Source organism: Cololabis saira, chromosome 17, assembly GCF_033807715.1.
Source record: "Cololabis saira isolate AMF1-May2022 chromosome 17, fColSai1.1, whole genome shotgun sequence".
In the NCBI taxonomy this organism is placed as follows: Eukaryota; Metazoa; Chordata; class Actinopteri; order Beloniformes; family Belonidae; genus Cololabis; species Cololabis saira.
Window position 1 is genome coordinate 1,097,470 of NC_084603.1, and position 17,695 is coordinate 1,115,164.

General features: G+C 46.4%; 2 protein-coding genes across 5 annotated transcripts in view; both read right to left on the bottom strand.

The window, feature by feature from the left end:
- Positions 1 to 238: 238 nt before the first annotated feature.
- On the bottom strand, positions 239 to 9,017 carry apmap (adipocyte plasma membrane associated protein). Of its 4 annotated transcripts, XM_061745258.1 has the most exons (10): positions 8,870 to 9,017; positions 8,731 to 8,819; positions 6,494 to 6,613; positions 5,995 to 6,110; positions 4,161 to 4,253; positions 3,938 to 4,054; positions 3,360 to 3,534; positions 3,150 to 3,284; positions 2,728 to 2,920; positions 239 to 464 (listed from the first exon to the last, which is right to left on the bottom strand). In XM_061745258.1, exons 2-10 carry the CDS (start codon positions 8,817 to 8,819, stop codon positions 255 to 257), a joined length of 1,248 nt encoding a protein of 415 aa, XP_061601242.1. In that variant the 5' UTR covers positions 8,870 to 9,017; the 3' UTR covers positions 239 to 254. The 4 variants fall into 4 exon arrangements, with proteins under 4 accessions (XP_061601242.1, XP_061601243.1, XP_061601241.1 ...); XM_061745259.1 differs by having other exon boundaries at positions 6,494 to 6,610; positions 8,731 to 9,017; XM_061745257.1 differs by having other exon boundaries at positions 8,731 to 9,017.
- A 2,371-nt stretch (positions 9,018 to 11,388) lies between these two features.
- The window catches only part of LOC133464065 (oocyte zinc finger protein XlCOF6-like), a 7,383-nt gene continuing 1,076 nt past the window's right edge, over positions 11,389 to 17,695 (bottom strand). The window contains exons 2-6 of the mRNA XM_061746032.1: positions 16,568 to 16,718; positions 15,816 to 16,252; positions 14,662 to 14,922; positions 12,878 to 13,045; positions 11,389 to 12,111 (exon numbers count right to left, since the gene is read on the bottom strand). Of these exons, the coding sequence (XP_061602016.1) occupies positions 11,389 to 12,111; positions 12,878 to 13,045; positions 14,662 to 14,922; positions 15,816 to 16,252; positions 16,568 to 16,718 (1,740 nt within the window). The remainder of the gene's footprint in view (positions 12,112 to 12,877; positions 13,046 to 14,661; positions 14,923 to 15,815; positions 16,253 to 16,567; positions 16,719 to 17,695) is intronic.

The following is a 17,695-nucleotide window of genomic DNA, read 5'->3' on the forward strand; positions in this document are numbered from 1 at the left end:
GCCAAAACTTTTGAATGGTTTGACATAAAGAGTCATGGTGGTGTCATCGGACTCGGTTTTGACTCCTTGACCTTTATTGGCTACAATGAGGATGAAGATCCACATGCGGCTCTGGAGCCGCAGGTTGCCGACCCAGTTCTAGAACCATCCGGTCCATGTGGATCCCCCACGAACCCGAGTCCTCCTCCACCCGGGTCCCGTCCCCTCAACGTCCCTCCGTCCCCCCCTCACCCCCCAGGTCCGTCTCACCCCCCTCACGCCCCCTCCAGGTCCAGCTTGGCCAGGTAGGGCGACCTGAAGGATCCCAGGTATAAACTCCCATGATGCTCGTGGGCCTCGCTGACGTGGGCGGCCACCAGGCCGCTGGGGTCGTGGAGGCTGCGGGTGCAAACGCCGCCGTCGTGCAGCTCCGCCACCAGGCTGTAGCGGGGGACGAACTTCATCAGGACGTCCTGGCTGAAGAGCTGCAGGGACACGGGGGGGAGACGGGGACACGGGGGGGGGCGGGGGGGGACAAAGGTTTCAGAGGAGGAACCAGACTGGAGACGGGCCGGGATCACGACTAGGGAGGCCCCGATACCGATACTGGTATCGATACCGACCCGTAAACCAGATATCTGTAAATGCTGAACTAAACTCCCCAGGACAAACCCAACCCCCCTCATCAATAAGAAACATAAAAATAGTGGTAAGAAAGAAAAGAGAAGAGATAACAGAAAACGTTTCTCCAATCTGGAGAAAGTGTGTGAAGATCGGCAGGTGAACCGGCAGCTGAGTTATGATGCAAACTTCAACATGATGGTTTAATGAGGCTAAATAACAGGCTTTTTATCTCCAATATATTGTTATAATCATTTGTTTCAGATGTACTGTCATTATTTTCTGTATAAAAATGTAATTTGGTGTTCAAAAAGTCTTTTTTTCAAACTTGAGTCTTGAAAAAGAGGGTCGTCTTATAATCAGGGTCGTCTTATATTCAGGTCAATACGGTACATGTTTGATATTTTCTTAAATGTGAAGACAGTGCCAGTGTGGAGACTTTTTATTTACACAGAAAGATTATTTTTTGTGTAAAATAGTTATTCTACTCATTTTATTTATTTGTATTGAATTTATCTGTTGCAAATAAAACCTGTCTTCTAATTCATTGCATTTTTAGCCTTTAGCTATTTTTGTGGTACAAGTATCGTATCAGTACTCGGTATCGGCAAGTACACAAATTTAAATACTCATACTCAGTGAATCCAAACTTTTCTTCACACTTTCATTGTTTATGGAGTTTTCCTCACATTCAGCAATTTTGGTCTACAATTATTTCACAGTTTCATCAAATGTTTAAGCGCCCGTTACACGTTGGTGCAAGAACTTGCCTGTTGGGATTAGAGGACGAGCTTCCAGCTGAATTCAGTAACAGAGATCTTCTACATATTCTGTTGCACTAGGCTAGAAAATGCATTCTGGTTACGTGGATCTCTGATAAAACTCCCAGTTCATCCCAACGGCTGCTGACTGGGACAAACGTCATCCCGTTTGAAGCCTCTGCCCTGACGGACAAACCCTTCTCATTCTACCGGATTTGGGACCTTTCTTTGACTATCTAGATCAGGGGTATTCAATTGGCGGCCCGCGGGCCACATGCGGCCCGCCAGGAGCTTTTATGTGGCCCCTGGTCATATTTCAAAAAAGGGGTTGGTTGTTGAATTTTTTTTTTTTTTTTTTTTTTTTTTTTTTTTTTAATTTCAGATTTTTTGCCAGTGTTGCACATGATAATGTTTGTCACATTATTATTAACCTCCGTTGTACAGAGAACTTGTTGACATCATTAGGCTTCTAGGATTGGCCTGAAATGTTTTTCATTTGAATCTCTAAATGAGGACTTTGCATGTCAGATGAACTTCTAAACCTCCTATAATTCGTGATTGTTTAGTTTTGCTGATATAAAGCACAGATGTGTCATTAATAAAGGAGCTTATGGTTAATATTTTAGTTGTTTATTTATAACATCAAACTGGCTACTATGGACTGAAATGCTTAATATAATATTCAAATAAGGAAATCTTGTTGGAAAGTGGTGCTTTGTCATTATGGCGTGTTTTATTAAAAGTAGGTCAATATCAACTTCATTAAGTTTGCACAATGCATGGTTTCAAAATGAACTTGCATTCAAAATAATATTTCTTTATCTGAATATTATATTTAACATTCACAATGACTAAATCTGGAGACAATTAATACATAATTCATATGTAAACTAGATATATATTCAAATGTATAACACAAATGTATTATATTGACATAAGTCTTCATCTTTGAGTGCAAAATACATTTTGAAAACCCCCACATTTTCAAATTGGTACAGTCCTTTTGCAGATGTGGCCCCCGGAATAATCTAGTTGAATATCCCTGATCTAGATGCTCCCACATCTCAAAGGATAAAGTCTGGACTTATAGAACTGGCTTGGAATAAGAATCTAAATGTACAGACCTGCATGATAACAGTCCACTGTGTGTCCACTTGCACCCATGTGCTCTGTATTATTTTCGTTATGTTGGTTTTGCTGCTTTCTATGAAAAATAATAAAAAAATAAATAAATACTCGTACTGGGTGTGAAAACAACGGTATCGGGGCCTCCCTACCCATGACCCCCCCAACCAGGTCTAACCTTGAACAGCAGCTTCTTGATCCAGGGCCCCCCGGCCCCCCCGGCCCCCCCACCGGCTCTAACCTTGAACAGCAGCTTCTTGATCCAGGGCCGCTGCGACAGGAAGTCCAGCATGGAGAAGCCGGGGTTGGGCCGGACGGCCGACATGGCCACCCAGTAGCCGCCGCTGGAGCTGGGCCGGATGTTGTCGGGGAACCCGGGCAGGTTGTCCACGAACGTGTCCATGCCGCCCTTGTTGAGCCCGGCCACGTGGACCCTGGACCAGAACAGAGGATATGTTGCTTTGCATCATTTCTTCAGGTTCAGTGTTAAAGCTGCTCAAGATAAATCCCCACTCCTCAACATAAACATGGGCTCAAAACCCAGACCGTTGCTGTTTAATCTCTTTATAAATGACTTTTATAACCTGCGCTGAGAGGGTTATCGGGTCATGGGGGTTATGGGGGGTACCGGGTCGGGGTGGGGGAGAGTTTACGGGTCGGTACCTGCGTATCCGGGCCATGGTCGTCTCGGCCACCAGCACCGACTCCTCGTCCGGCAGCAGCTGGATGCCGTTGGGGAACCTCAGGTTCTCCATGACAACGGCCAGTTCCCGGGTCTCCGTGTCGAACTCCATCACGCTGGAACGACAGCAGGAGGGTTTTATTGTGAAGGGTCACCGGCAGGAAGTGGGCGGCGTGGGGGCGGGGCCTCACCGTCCGTCGGCCGTGGCCTCCATGATCAGCTTCAGGTAGTCCTTGCGCTGCCACCTGCTGCTGGAGCAGGTGAAGTACAGCTTCTTCCCGTCCGTCGTCACGGCAACGTCGTTGATGAACGCCAGCTTCCTGCCGGCCACTTCCTGCCCCCCCTCCACCAGCCGGGTCGCCTCACCTGGGGGGACGAAAAAACGTTAACAAACGGCTGATTGACAGCCAAATGTGTCGACACTAGTCCCTGATCTACCTGTGCTGGGGTTGGGGGCGGGGCTAGAGGGGGCGGGGCTAGAGGGGCGGGGCTAGAGGGGGCGGGGCTAGCTTAGCTCACCTGTGTTGGGTTGAGGGCGGGGCTATAGGGGGCGGGGCTAGCTTAGCTCACCTGTGCTGGGTTGAGGGCGGGGCTATAGGGGGCGGGGCTAGCTTAGCTCACCTGTGCTGGGTTGGGGGCGGGGCTAGAGGGGGCGGGGCTAGAGGGGGCGGGGCTAGCCCAGCTCACCTGTGGTGGGGTTGGGGGTGGGGCTAGAGGGGGCGGGGCTAGAGGGGGCGGGGCTAGAGGGGGCGGGGCTAGCCCAGCTCACCTGTGGTGGGGTCGACCTCGAACAGACCCAGGTAGGCGTCGGCTACGAAGAGAGTCCCATTGGGTCCGACCCGGATCCCCAGAGGACGACCACAGGTGGACTCGTCCTCGCTGGAGCCTGCAGGGTCACACAGGGGTCAAAGGTCAAACACGGGGTCAGGTGTGTTCAGATGTTCAGGAGTTTTCAGGTGTATTCAGGTGAGTTCAGCCCCCCCCCCTCTCACCACACGGAGGTCTCCCCAGTCTCGCCAACGTCAACATCCTCCGCCCAACCAGCTTCACGATCCTCCCATCAGCTGTTCCAGAGAAGAAAACGTCTGCAGAGAGACGACGGTCAACAATAATAACAACAATAACAATAACAATGATAACTAGACAATTTCCTCGCAGAAATTTCGAGAGTGCTACGGCGGGCTGCTGCACATTTGTGTACATTTTGCAAGCAATAAAGGTGAAGGACTCGCATATCGGCCAATCAGAAGAAGGGGCGGGGCTAATTTGTATATATAATATACAAATGTATATATTTATATATATAATAATATATATATGTATATATATATATATATATATATATATATATATATATATATATATATATATATATATATATTTCCCATGAACCGGTTCCCAGCAGGACTGGGGATCATCTAAGGTCAAAAGGTCAGGGGTCAGATTTCTCCATTTTCCAGGTAAAGTATATGAAGTCTGTACTGACTGGGTCATGTGACCAGTTCTGGGTCAGTTTAATCAGTCAACAGCTGAGCTCTGGTTGCTAGGGGCAACAAGAACCTCGAAATGAGGAAGGTTCCGAGTTGGTTGTGAGAAAACCCCAGCTTTTGCCTTGTGACAAGGTCTCAAATAACTCCGATTTGTGAGAAAACCGTAGCTCCTAGCAGAAAAATGAAGACATCGTGAGAGACACAGAACCCGGCAGATTCTGACAATCTTAATTTTATTCAGATATTCCTTAAAATGTGTTTGTAACGGCAGTTCGAAAACAAAGTGAGATTTTTTTAAAGAAAACTTTTGATTACATAGCAGTGAATGGGGACTGAGGCAGGAATTGGAGCAGCTTTAGCCCTCCCCGTTTAAATTTTGTGCACACCCCGCCTGTCAAAGTCACATTTTATGAATCCCAACACCTATGTCTACATTCTGACCAAAAATTATCTTTCTAGCTTTCACGGTTTGGCCGTGAGCTCGAGTTACAAATAAAAATTAAGGTCACTTTTTGACTGTCTCTCCCACTCTAAAAAATGAGAGCTCCACTCTAAATTTGACAAAAAAGGGATTTCCAGCCCTCGCTTGAGCGCTCATATCTTGAAAAGTGTACATCTTAGGAAAAACAGTTTCAGGTTTGGAAAGAGAAGAGAAGTTTTCCTCCGTTTTGAAGTTTGAATGACATTTCTACGTGCAAGTATGAGAAAGATACATGACTCAGAAAAAAGGTGAATTTTGGGTTTTTTCGAACCTCCTTCCAGCCACAGTGTGACATTCTACCCCATTCACTTACATGGGAAAATCTCCCCATTAGTTTGGAAATTTGGAAATGTTTTTGCACTTTGTGCAAAAACTATTTGTGCCATCGCTCTGAAAATCCAAAGGACTGTAGTTAAATTCAGGGCCTACAACTTTCTAAATCGGTTCAGAATTTTTCGAGTAACGGTGTGCGAGTGGTGAGGCCCCAAAGTTCTCCCAATGCGTTCCGGATGGCGCTAAAAGCGCACGTTTTTGCAATCGCTAATTAAAGTCATAGCCAACGATTCCCGGCTAAGGCGCACGTTTCTACGTTTTTACTTTTTGCGTTTTCTCAAAGCTGCGGGACTAGTTACGCGCCAAAGTTTTGTCCGGAAAATGAATAAGTTTAATAAACCCGCAGGATAACAATAGTGCCTCTGGCGAACTCCTCCTCCATTGCATAGCTATGGAGGAGGAGTGCCTCTTGGCGCAGCCGTGGCACTAATAATAATTCTATTAATAATAATTATATTTTTAACAATAATGATAATAATAAAAAGGAGGATAAATAAGAGTAAAAACCGGTTAGTCACCGACCTCCGATGTTGGCGATGGACTCCGGTCCGAGGATCTGGTCCTCAAAAAGCCTGACGGCGTCCCGGAGCCTCAGGTTGGGCTCCCAGCAGCCCTTCATGGGGGGGGGCTCCTTCAGACTGGGGGGGGGGGGTAAACAAGGTAAACAATCCGATCAGTTTACTACAACGTCCGTCCAGCGGTGTTAGCATGTTAGCATTACTGACAACGGCTAGTTTGACATCTGTAAAGTTCTTTTGATTTCCAACATCCACAACGATTTTAAGGTCCAGTCAAACCCTACGTAATAAAAGGTCATGTGACTTGTTAAACCCGGGGGGGGCGGGGCTGTAAGTGCTAACATTCGGGGCTGATAGTGCTAACGGTCGGGGCTGTTAGTGCTAACGGTCGGAGCTGTTAGTGCTAACGGTCGGGGCTGTGAGTGCTAACGGTCGGGGCTGCTAGTGCTAATGCCACCACTGCTAGCTAAAACACGCTAAGTCTCAGGTACGGCTCTGCTCACCTAAAGACCTCCGGGTGGATGGGAGACTCCAGGATGAGGATGATGAAGAGCAGAGGGAGGAAGACGACGCCGCCCAGAGAGAGCAGGGTCACCTGGAACACCTTCCCACTGTAGGTGCTGCTGAAACAAACAACAACAACAATAATAATAATAATTAAAGTTGCAAGCAGCGATAAACGGGCCCTCGCACTCACGGCCACCGCCCCCCATAAGCATCTCAAACATGACACCACCCACGACTCTCTATGTCAAACCATTCAAAAGTTATAAAGAAAAAAGTTTTCTAGGGGGCGCTGTTGAGCCGTTAGGCCACGCCCATTAATGCAAACCATTAAATATCACATTTTTCACCGGGCCTGGCTTGGTGAAAAATTTGGTGACTTTTGGAGAACTATCAAATATGGACCAATCAGATGAAGGGGGGGCGCGCTTTTTGGCGTCTATCGTCGCCACGGTAACACTTGAAAGAGAAAAGTAATGCGTGTAGTCGGAGGATGGAGACGCACATTTTGATGTATAACACACCTGGGTGCACGTTACGGTTCGGCTGAATTAACGGCCGAAGGAATGGCATAAATTTCGCCAAAATGACACAATTAATTAAAAATGGCCGACATCCTGTTGGGTTTGGGCCATGGCGCCAAGAGACTTTTCTTTAAGTTGGGCCATGATACAGGTGTGTAGCGATTTTGGTGCATGTACGTCAAACCGTATCGTGGGGCTTGAGGCACAAAGTTTTCCAGGGGGCGCTGTTGAGCCGTTAGGCCACGCCCATTAATGTAACCATTAATTATCACATTTATCACCAGGACTGGATTGGTGCAAAATCTGGTGACTTTTCGGGCACGTTTAGGGGGAAAAAAAGCCTTCCTTTCGTCAGAAGAAAGAAGAATAACAATTCCTACAGATACAATAGGGGGAAGTGTTGGGGGCCTCGAGGAGACCCTGCAGACCCGGATCAGCGACCCGGGTCTGCAGGGTCTGAAGGAGACCCTTCAGACCCTGCAGACTCGTCTCCTGTCTGATGTTTCTGAAGACCGACCACCTAAACTCCTGCTGTCCTGTGATGTAACAACCTGAAATGAATAAACCTTGGTACTGTGGAAACTCGTGGAACTTGGATTAGGCTGTTTGGTGTCGCCATGGCGACGAACCAGAGAGACTTTAAGGCAGACAGCTGATAACACCGTTATCAAGGTCTGGGGACCTGGAACTGGACCAGAACACACACACACACACATTTATACATACATACACACACACACACACACACACACACACACACACACACACACACACACACACACACACACACACACACACACACACACACACACACACACACATACACACACACACACACACACACACACACACACACACATAACCAAACACACAGGGAGTGGGGCCTTAGATAGTTTTGGGGGTCAGATAGTCGTGGTAGCCTAGCCTAGCCTAGCCTAGCTGTGATCGGGTCCCGGGACCTGGGACGGTTGCTGCTCGTGTTTCTGCCTGTTCTTGTGTCTGTTTGGTTTTTTTCTTCCAGTGAGCGTTGTGCACTTCCATGTGTGTTCTCGCGTCTTAGATTAGCAGCGGATGTCACCCCCCCCCCCCATCCCAATGTTTGTATGTATGTATATGTATGTATGTATGTATGTATGTATGTATGTATGTATGTATGTATGTGTGTGTGTGTGTGTGTGTGTGTGTGTGTGTGTGTGTGTGTGTGTGTGTATATATATATATATATATATATATATATATATATATATATATATATATATATATATATATATATATATATATATATCACAGGTTGTGATATATGTTTTTTATGTCACATATATATATATATATATATGACATAAAAAACATATATCATATGTGTTTTATACCAAAAATACACACATATATATTAATGGTATTAACCATTAATATATATGCAGACAAGGGTAAAAAATATACAAGCACACACACACACACACACACACACACACACACACACACACACACACACACACACACACACACACACACACACACACACACACACACACACACACACCTGAGGACCTTCCATCCCCCTGACAGGTCAGGCCCCGCCCCCCGGCTGCCGTCAGGCCCCGCCCACTCTCTTGCAACATCAGTGAACGTTTTAAACCTAAACATTTTTCTACAAATCATCCGTGAGCAGATCCTCCTGCATCACTGGTTCTAGTCCTGGTTCCGGTTCTTACCCGGTCCTCTTGTCCCTCCTCTCCGGCAGCTCATCAGTGATGACCTGAGGTCTGTTCAGCCTCCGGAACCGGAGACCCGCCTCGTTCATGGTTCTGCCCGGCTCGGTTCTGTTCTAAACGGCTCGGTCCGGTTCCTCCCGGTTCTGCCCCGGCTCGGTTCTGGTCTAAACGGCTCGGTCCGGTTCCTCCCGGTTCTGCCCGGCTCTGCTCGGTTCGGTTCTGTTGGAGTCTCGCTGCGTTCACGTTTGTTCCGGTTCCAGAACACGGACCATCCTCCACCTGACAGTTGTTGACGGAAGTGACGCTCTGTTTCCGGCTTGATTTCAAAATAAAAGCTCCTGTTTATGTATCTCACTACTATGGAAAAGAACCATCAAGCAAGTACCAGTCAATGGTTAAAACAAATGCTATCAAGCCTACCGTTGGAAAGAATTACTTATATTCTGAAGCCAAACAGCTTGTATTTGAAGGTTTATGGAACCCTTTTATTGAATATGTCAACAAGTTATTATTAATAATAATATTATTATTATTCTTAATTATCTCTTAAAATGAATAATGTTCCACCTTTTGAATGAAGCCATATTATTTTCTTCATGCATGATTTGGAATTTTCTGTTTCTGATATTATTAATATCATTTTGTTACTGGGTAAGTACCGTATTAATTGTGCCAAATGGAGAAATTGTAAACCTTCCTTCCTTCCAGGGTTTTTTATAACCATTTTAAGATTTTTTTCACACGTCTCAAAAGAGTAGAAAACAAAGATGCAAGTAAAATAAGCCTAGACATTGCTCGTTATTTGTTATTCTAATTGAATAATTCCTCCCCTTTTCTTTGCTCCATTATGTGGATTTAAATGCTTAATTTATTTTGTTATTCATATGCACCTTTTATTTCTTTTAATTCTTAGAGTGCCTTGTTTTTTGTATTCCTTACAAGAATCCCCATTTTTTATTTTCCTTTCTTTTCATATTGCATTTAAATAGATATTTGTCCATTATCCTCTTTGAGAGTTTGTATATTTTCAATAAAGTTTTGTTTAAAAAAAAGAAAATAAAAAAGACACAAATACAAAATCTAACATGCAATCTCAATTCATAAAGTACATTTAAAAAAATAAATAAAATTACAAATAAGAAATAAAGAAAAACATCATGCAAATCGAAAAAAGTCAGAATTTCGTGAATAAAGTTGAAAGAGGATGTTAGCAGAATAAAGACAGAATCACAACCACATTACTGTATTTATTTATTTATTTATTAATATCTATTAGTAAAGTCTTATAAGGCAGAAGGGACCAAGAGGGTCCAGATCAGACCTGCAGGTTAAAATGTTCAACTTTACAGCAGAAATAAACATTTAACAGTCTGATCCAGAACCGGTTCTGGTCCTAAAAGCAGTTCTGGGTTCTGTAGTTGGGGTTCGGACCTCAGCCCGACGTTCTCACGAGTCCCAGTTTCTGAGTTCTGATCAGAGACTTCAGCCCGAAGTCGGACGTCCGGCTCAGAACGACGGAGAAACTAACAGGAATTCTACTAGACCAGGGGTCGGCAACCCAACATGTTTTAGAGCCATATTGGACCAAAAACACAAATATGTCTGGAGCCGCAAAAAATGAAAGTATAAGCCTTAGAATGAAGACAACACATGCTGCATGTTTCTATATTAGTTAGAACCGGGGGAATTATTATGCACTTTGAGAAAAAAGTCAAAATGTCGAGAAAAAAGTCGAAATGTTGAGAAAAAAGTCGAGAAAAAAAGTCTATATGCCGGGATTAAAAAGGAAAGGAAAAATGAAGAAAAAAAGAGAAAAAAAGAAGAAAAAAGGAAAAAAAGAAGAAAAAAGGAAAAAAGAAGAAAAGAGAAAAAAAGAAAAAAAAGAAGAAAAAAAGGAAAAAAAGAAGAAAAAAAGGAAAAAAAGGTCAAACATTTTTTAGAAAGCTCCAGGAGCCACTAGGGCGGCGCTAAAGAGCCGACCCCTGTACTAGAATCAGCAAAGTAACAGTCGTCTTATTTCATTCACACATTTATTATCGTTGGCGTGTTGCTACAGTGTTAGCATGAGCTGCTATAACGAGTCAGCGTTGCTAGCAGCGGCTAGCAGCGGCAACGGCGCGGCCGGAGACCCGGCGTGATGCCGGGCCGACGTCTGACGTGAAGGTGACATTAGTTTTAGCTTAATAACTTTTATTCTGGTGTTTCTGATCATGACCTTTGACCTCTCTGTTCAACTGCATCATCATGCTAGGCTAAGCTGCATTAGTATGTAAGTTAGCATGGCTAAACTAAGCCTACGCTATGCTAACCCTGCTAACTGACTAAGTTAAGTAATGCTAGCCACGTCATAGCTTAGCCATATTTAGCAAACCTACCCGTGTTCGTGCTAAGTTATCAGTTTGTTGAAAGTTAGTTCCCTCCTTGAACCTTATCGTGGTGGAGGGTTCGTGTTGCCCCAATGATGCTAGGAGCTAAGCTGTCTGGGGCGTTACGCCCCTGGTAGGGTCTCCACGGCAACCAGGTCTCCGTGGCAACCAGGTCTCCATGGCAACCAGGTCTCTGTGGCAACCAGACCAAAGGCTGAATTCTGGTTCTGGCCCCGCCCCCTCACACCGGAGGCCCCGCCCCCACAGCGGTGGTCCCGGAGGCTCCTCCCCCTCACAGCGGAGGCCCCGCCCCCTTGGCTCCGCCCCCACACCGGTGGTCCCTCAGGCTCCTCCCGGAGCTGAAAGTGCGGCTGCAGGCGTCACAGCCGAAGGGCTTCTCCCCGGTGTGGACCAGCTGATGAGCCTTCAGGTTGCTGCTCTGGCTGAACTTCCTCCCGCAGACGTCGCAGCCGAACGGCTTCTCCCCGCTGTGGACGCGCTTGTGCCGGACCAGGTTCTGCGCCACGCTGAAGCTCCGCCCACACACCTCGCACACGAAGGGCTTCTCCCCGCTGTGCGTGCGCTGGTGCAGCCGCGCGCCGGCCTGCGTGGAGAAGCCCTTCCCGCAGAGCCCGCAGGCGAACGGCGCCCCCTCCGAGTGGCGGCGGCGGTGCGTCCGCAGGTAGCTCAGCGAGCTGTAGCGCCGGCCGCACACGTCGCAGCAGAAGGCGGCGCCGCCGCCGGCGTGCGTCTCCTGGTGCTTGCGCAGCGTGGCGGCCGAGCTGAAGCTCTTGCCGCACTCGGGGCAGGCGTGGCGCTTGTGCTCGCGGTGCAGGCGCTCGTGGCGCCGCAGCGACGTGGACGAGGAGAAACTCTTCTGGCACTCGCTGCAGATGAACGGGCGGATGCTGGCGTGCCGGCGCTCGTGCACCAGCAGCGCGCTGCGCTGGCGGAAGCCCTTCCCGCACGCCTTGCAGATGAAGGACCACTCGCCGGTGTGCACGACGGCGTGCACCTGTCCATGTGGAGAGAAAACAATGCTCAAGTGTGACTACAGTCAAGAAAAGATATAAGAATCCCTCTTTATGAGGTGTAAGGATGATGAACTGCATTAACAATCTATATGGTCAGTATTACTGGTGGGGAAAAAAATCTATATATTGTTGCATCTCTGTCGCAATAAATAATGGATAAACTGACGGCAAATATGGATATTTTATTACACCACACATAATGGATTTAGGTGTTTTTCACCGCACTATTGTTCATGCACTTTAATTATTCCAGCTGTACAGTGTTTACATTTACAAGACTAGCAGCAAAGAGGAAATATACAAATGCACTTTCTTTGTACATTGTATGAAGTTTTGGCAATGAATAAATGCATAAATACAGACGTTTTCCTTTTCATGGGTATTTTTTTTTTCAGTCACATATATCGTGAAATATCGTCGATGACATTTCTTACAATATATGGAATATCGTAGATATCGTGATATTATCATTATCGTGGGCCACATATCACCACAGTATTGAATCGTGAGTTACTGTATCGTCACCCCTAATTATAAATGTGTATATATATGTATATATATATGTATATATATATATATATATATATATATATATATATATATATACATATATATATATATATATATACATATATATATATATATATATATGTATATATATATATATATGTATATGTATATTTTTTAACCATGTTCAAATAAAGGATTAATTCATTCAATCATTAATTCATTCACTCACTCCCTCACCTTCAGGTGCGCGGCCTGGGTGAAGCTGCGTCCGCAGGTGCTGCAGCTGAACGGGCGGCGGCCCGTGTGGATGAGCTGGTGGCGCCGCAGGTTGGACGCCACGTTGAAGCTGCGGCCGCAGGTGTCGCAGCTGAACGCCTTCTCGCCGCTGTGGACGCGCCCGTGCACCTGCAGGAGAGATGATCACCGATAACTGATCACCGATACCGATCACCGATAACTGATCACCGATAACTGATCACCGATACCGATCACTGATAACTGATCACCGATAACTGATCACCGATAACTGATCACCGATAACTGATCACCGATAACTGATCACCGATACCGATCACCGATAACTGATCACCGATAACTGATCACCGATACCGATCACCGATACCGATCACTGATAACTGATCACCGATACCGATCACCGATACCGATCACCGATAACTGTTCACCGATAACTGATCACCGATAACTGATCACCGATAACTGATCACCGATAACTGATCACCGATAACTGATCACCGATAACTGATCACCGATACCGATCACTGATAACTGATCACCGATAACTGATCACCGATAACTGATCACCGATACCGATCACCGATAACTGATCACCGATAACTGATCACCGATAACTGATCACCGATAACTGATCACCGATACCGATCACCGATAACCGATCACCGATAACTGATCACCGATAACTGATCACCGATAACTGATCACCGATACCGATCACCGATAACTGATCACCGATAACTGATCACCGATAACTGATCACCGATAACTGATCACTGATAACTGATCACCGATACCGATCACCGATAACTGATCACCGATAACTGATCACTGATAACTGATCACCGATACCGATCACCGATAACTGATCACCGATAACTGATCACCGATAACTGATCACCGATACCGATCACCGATAACCGATCACCGATAACTGATCACCGATAACTGATCACCGATACCGATCACCGATAACTGATCACCGATAACTAATCACCGATAACTAATCACCGATAACTGATCACCGATAACTGATCACCGATAACTGATCACCGATCTCCAAAACCAGTATCTGCCAATCACCGATCACAGCGTCAAATCCATAAATTAGTCAATATTGTTGTCTCGTGTACAACACTAAGATCGTATTATTAGGTATAAAAACTAAGAGATGGGAAAGTTTCATGAATTGTCTGTTTTATTGCAGCTGATGTGCAATATTTCACCCTCTAGTCCAGGGGTCGGCAACTCAACATGTTTTAGATCCATATTGGACCAAAAACACAAAAAACAATATGTCTGGAGCCACAAAAAATGAAAAGTCTTATATCAGAATTAGAATGAAGAAACACTTGCTGCATGTTTCTATATTAGTTAGAACTGGGTCCTCGGCTGCAAATGTAGCTGCTAATGTCGAAATGTCAAGATTAATGTTGTACAATTTCGAGAAAAAAGTCGAAATGTCAAGAAAAAAGTCAAAATTTCGTGAAAAAAGTCGAAATGTCGAGTAAAAAGTCAAAATTTCGTGAAAAAAGTCGAAATGTCGAGAAAAAAGTCAAAATTTCATGAAAAAAGTCGAAATGTTGAGAAAAAAAGTCAAAATTTCGAGAAAAAAGTCAAAATGTCGAGATTAATGTTAAAGTACAATTTCGAGAAAAAAAGTCGAAATGTCGAGAAAAAAGTCAAAATTTTGGGAAAAAAGTCAAAAAGTTGAGAAAAAAGTCAAAATGTTGAGAAAAAAGTGGAACTGAAATAAAAGGCCTCTGCACCTGCAGGCTGCTGCTGCTGGAGAAGGAGCGTCCGCACTGATCGCAGGTGTGCAGCGGCGGCCGCTCCTCGCCGCCGCCGTGCGTCCGCCGGTGCGCCCGCAGGCCGCCCTGCTGGCTGAACGACTTCCGGCAGATGGAGCAGGTGAATGGGCGTCGCCCGCCGTGCACCGTCAGCTGGTGCACCTGCACGCTGCGCCTGGCGGTGAAGGCTTTACCGCAGGTGGAGCAGGTGAAGCAGCCGGGCTCTTTCTGTCGCTGCACCTGTAGCAGATCAGAGTGTGGTAGAAAAGAGTAGGGTTTGGTCACCAAGGTGCATTCTGGGACACGGCGGCCATGTTGGCAGCCTTGTGAGTGTAAACAAACAGCAGTGTAGTAGCACCAAGTGAACAGACGGAACAAAAAAAAAAGATGTTAAAATGCCAGAAAGGAACTGGAATTTACCGGGATACCTTAAACAAGGAAGCCAGAAGGTATATGGAGAAAATAATGATTATTAACGGTCTGGATCCATATGAAATCCCTACTAAAGAATGAAGCTCCTCGTCGGAGCGCCACTCTTTAGAAGGATTTACTGCCGCAGTTCTGCAGAACCACCGTCTTACTACCTTGTTTAGGAGTGTTTGGCAGCTGCTTTGGTAAATGTTTGACTCGCCATGTGTTTCAATAAATTAGTATAATAGTACAACATACAGTACATGTTTTGTATCACTCTTACTTTTCTCTTTTCTTTTTTTTGACTGCTATATTATGCAGAAGAGGCTCCGGGGCGTGAGCAATATTTTTGTTTTCCTTGTGGGATTATTTTTTTCCTATGCAGCTACAAATAGAGTTCATATTTTTTCCTCAACAAACTAGTTTTATCTTAAGATTGTTATGTGTGGAGCTGCTGCAGCCACAACACAGCAACGGGTTACCATGGTTACAGAATAACGAGAAGTAACGATTACCAGTAAGACACAACAAAGAGGGAGCACGTCTGTACACGGTGGTCTGAAGAGTAGTTAAGTTAGCAGCTACACTAGCAGCTAAGCTAGCAGCTAAGGTAGCATCCAAGATGGCGGCTCCGCCAGGTGATGACGTCAAGACGACCAAGCCCTATATTTGTGATTTTGGTTGTACTTTGTATAATTATTACTGCGTTTGTCTCCTCATACCTTACGGTGTTCAGAGATGTTCTCCTCCCCGCGGGCCCCGGTGGAGGCGGGACACGCCTGCCGGTGCTTCCTGAGGCCGCAGGCCGCCGTTAGCCTCGCCCCGCAGGAGGAACAGGTGAGGGGGCGTCGCCCGGCCGCCTGGTGCGCCCGCAGGTGGGTGTGGCCGCCGAAGCCCCGCCCACAGTGGCGGCAGCGATGCGTGGCGACGCGGCGGACCTGAACGCGGTGGCCGCTGGATCCTCGGTCGGATACGGGACACGAGGACGACCGGGCGTTGCTATGGAGACGCTGGTGAGCCAGCAGGGAGCTGAAGCCCCGCCCACTTCCTGTGGCCTGTGATTGGTCGTCACAGGAAGCTCCTGACGGACGGGTCACCTCCACCTGGGCGTCGGCTGCAGGGGGGGCGGAGTCCTGGTGGGGCTCGTCCGGGACGACGTCTGGAGAGAGAGACAGTAATTTATTTTTTATTATTTCTTTTAATTTCATTTTATTATTTTATTTTATTTTTTTATTCATTTTTTTCTTTAAATGAGTGTATACATGATCGTGTAATTATTCGATTCGGATTCAAAATCGGAATCAAGTTGAATGGCCATTTTCATTGGGAATTAGGTGTTTACATGGTCATTTTTACTCATTTTAAATCGGATTTAATTTTAATTCTGAATTAAAGAGGAATTAAACTTCCCATGTAAATGCACTGAATAAACTTTTGTTGATGTTTGTTTTGTCTTGCGTGACGCGCTGCTTACCTTTCTGCTGCTGTTCTGGCTCCTCCCCCTCCTCGGCCTCCCCCTCAGGCTCCGCCCCCTGTCCCTCTGGCCCCGCCCCCTGCAGCACTAGCGTCATCAGCTCCTTCATCAGAGGTTTGCAGAGACTCGTCATCATCACCATCAGCTCCTCCTGCAGGACCAACCAGAACCAGAACATGTGACTCAGGAGGCCACGCCCACCACCTGTCCATCTATTGGCACTGTTGAAGAATAATATAAAATCCAGTTCAGGAATCCGCTGTGGGGTTGAGAGATTTTATTCAGTAGCCGGCGGTGAGCAGGTCCTACTCAGACGCGTGTCTGGGTTGGTGTGCTGACCCAGAGTGGCTCGACGTCAAGACTTTTATACAGTAAATTCAAAGCGCAAAAAGGCAGGGAATACGCAAGCCAAGTGACAGACGAAAAGCAATTCACAGCTGCTGTGACGTACTCGATTGCACAACCCCTTTGTTTGTGTCGGCGCAGATGAGAAATCAGCTGGAGCCGCGAGCGGCTGAGAGTAAAACAGCCCGTCTACATCCCTTTTTTAATTCTCTCCTCAGCCACCAGGTTTATGAACATCTGCACCTCAGAGTTGGATCACCAAACAGACGTTTGTGCTGTATAATAAAATCGCCGCGAGTCGCGGGTCGCTCTCGCGCAGACTCCCGCTTCCTGATTCAAACGTCTGACGGCCCCCCGACCAATCAGAGGTGGAGGGTGGTGACGTCAGAAATAGTCCCGGCTCAGCCCGGTTATGGCCCTTTTGCACTAGTATCACTTCTCCTCGGTTCTACCCGCCACGGCCCCGTCTTGCGCTTTCGCACTAGGGCTGAGACGGGTAGAGCCGCTCCAAGTCGATACCTTTTTCTGTAACCATTTCAGTGAGGTTCTATCCGGGCTGAGCAGGGACTATTTCTGACGTCATCACCCTCCTCGCCACTGATTGGTCGGGGGGCGGGGCCGTCAGACGTTTGAATCAGGAAGCGGGAGTCAGAGCGAGAGCGACCCGCGGCTCGCAGCGATTTTATTATAAGTGATTGGTGATCCAACTCTGAGGTGCAGATGTTCATAAACCTGGTGACTGACGAGAGAATTAAAAAAGGGATGTAGACTGGCCGGGCTGAG

What these genes read in the sequence shown, in the direction of transcription:
- apmap (XM_061745258.1), bottom strand. Translation starts at nt 8,819, where the DNA reads ATGAACGAGGCGGGTCTCCGGTTCCGGAGGCTGAACAGACCTCAGGTC. An exon ending in CGAGGTCGACCCCACCACAG is followed by an intron (nt 3,535 to 3,937) that starts GTGAGCTGGGCT and finishes TCGTCCCCCCAG; the next exon opens with GTGAGGCGACCCGGCTGGTG. An exon ending in GAGGCCACGGCCGACGGACG is followed by an intron (nt 3,285 to 3,359) that starts GTGAGGCCCCGC and finishes CTGTCGTTCCAG; the next exon opens with CGTGATGGAGTTCGACACGG.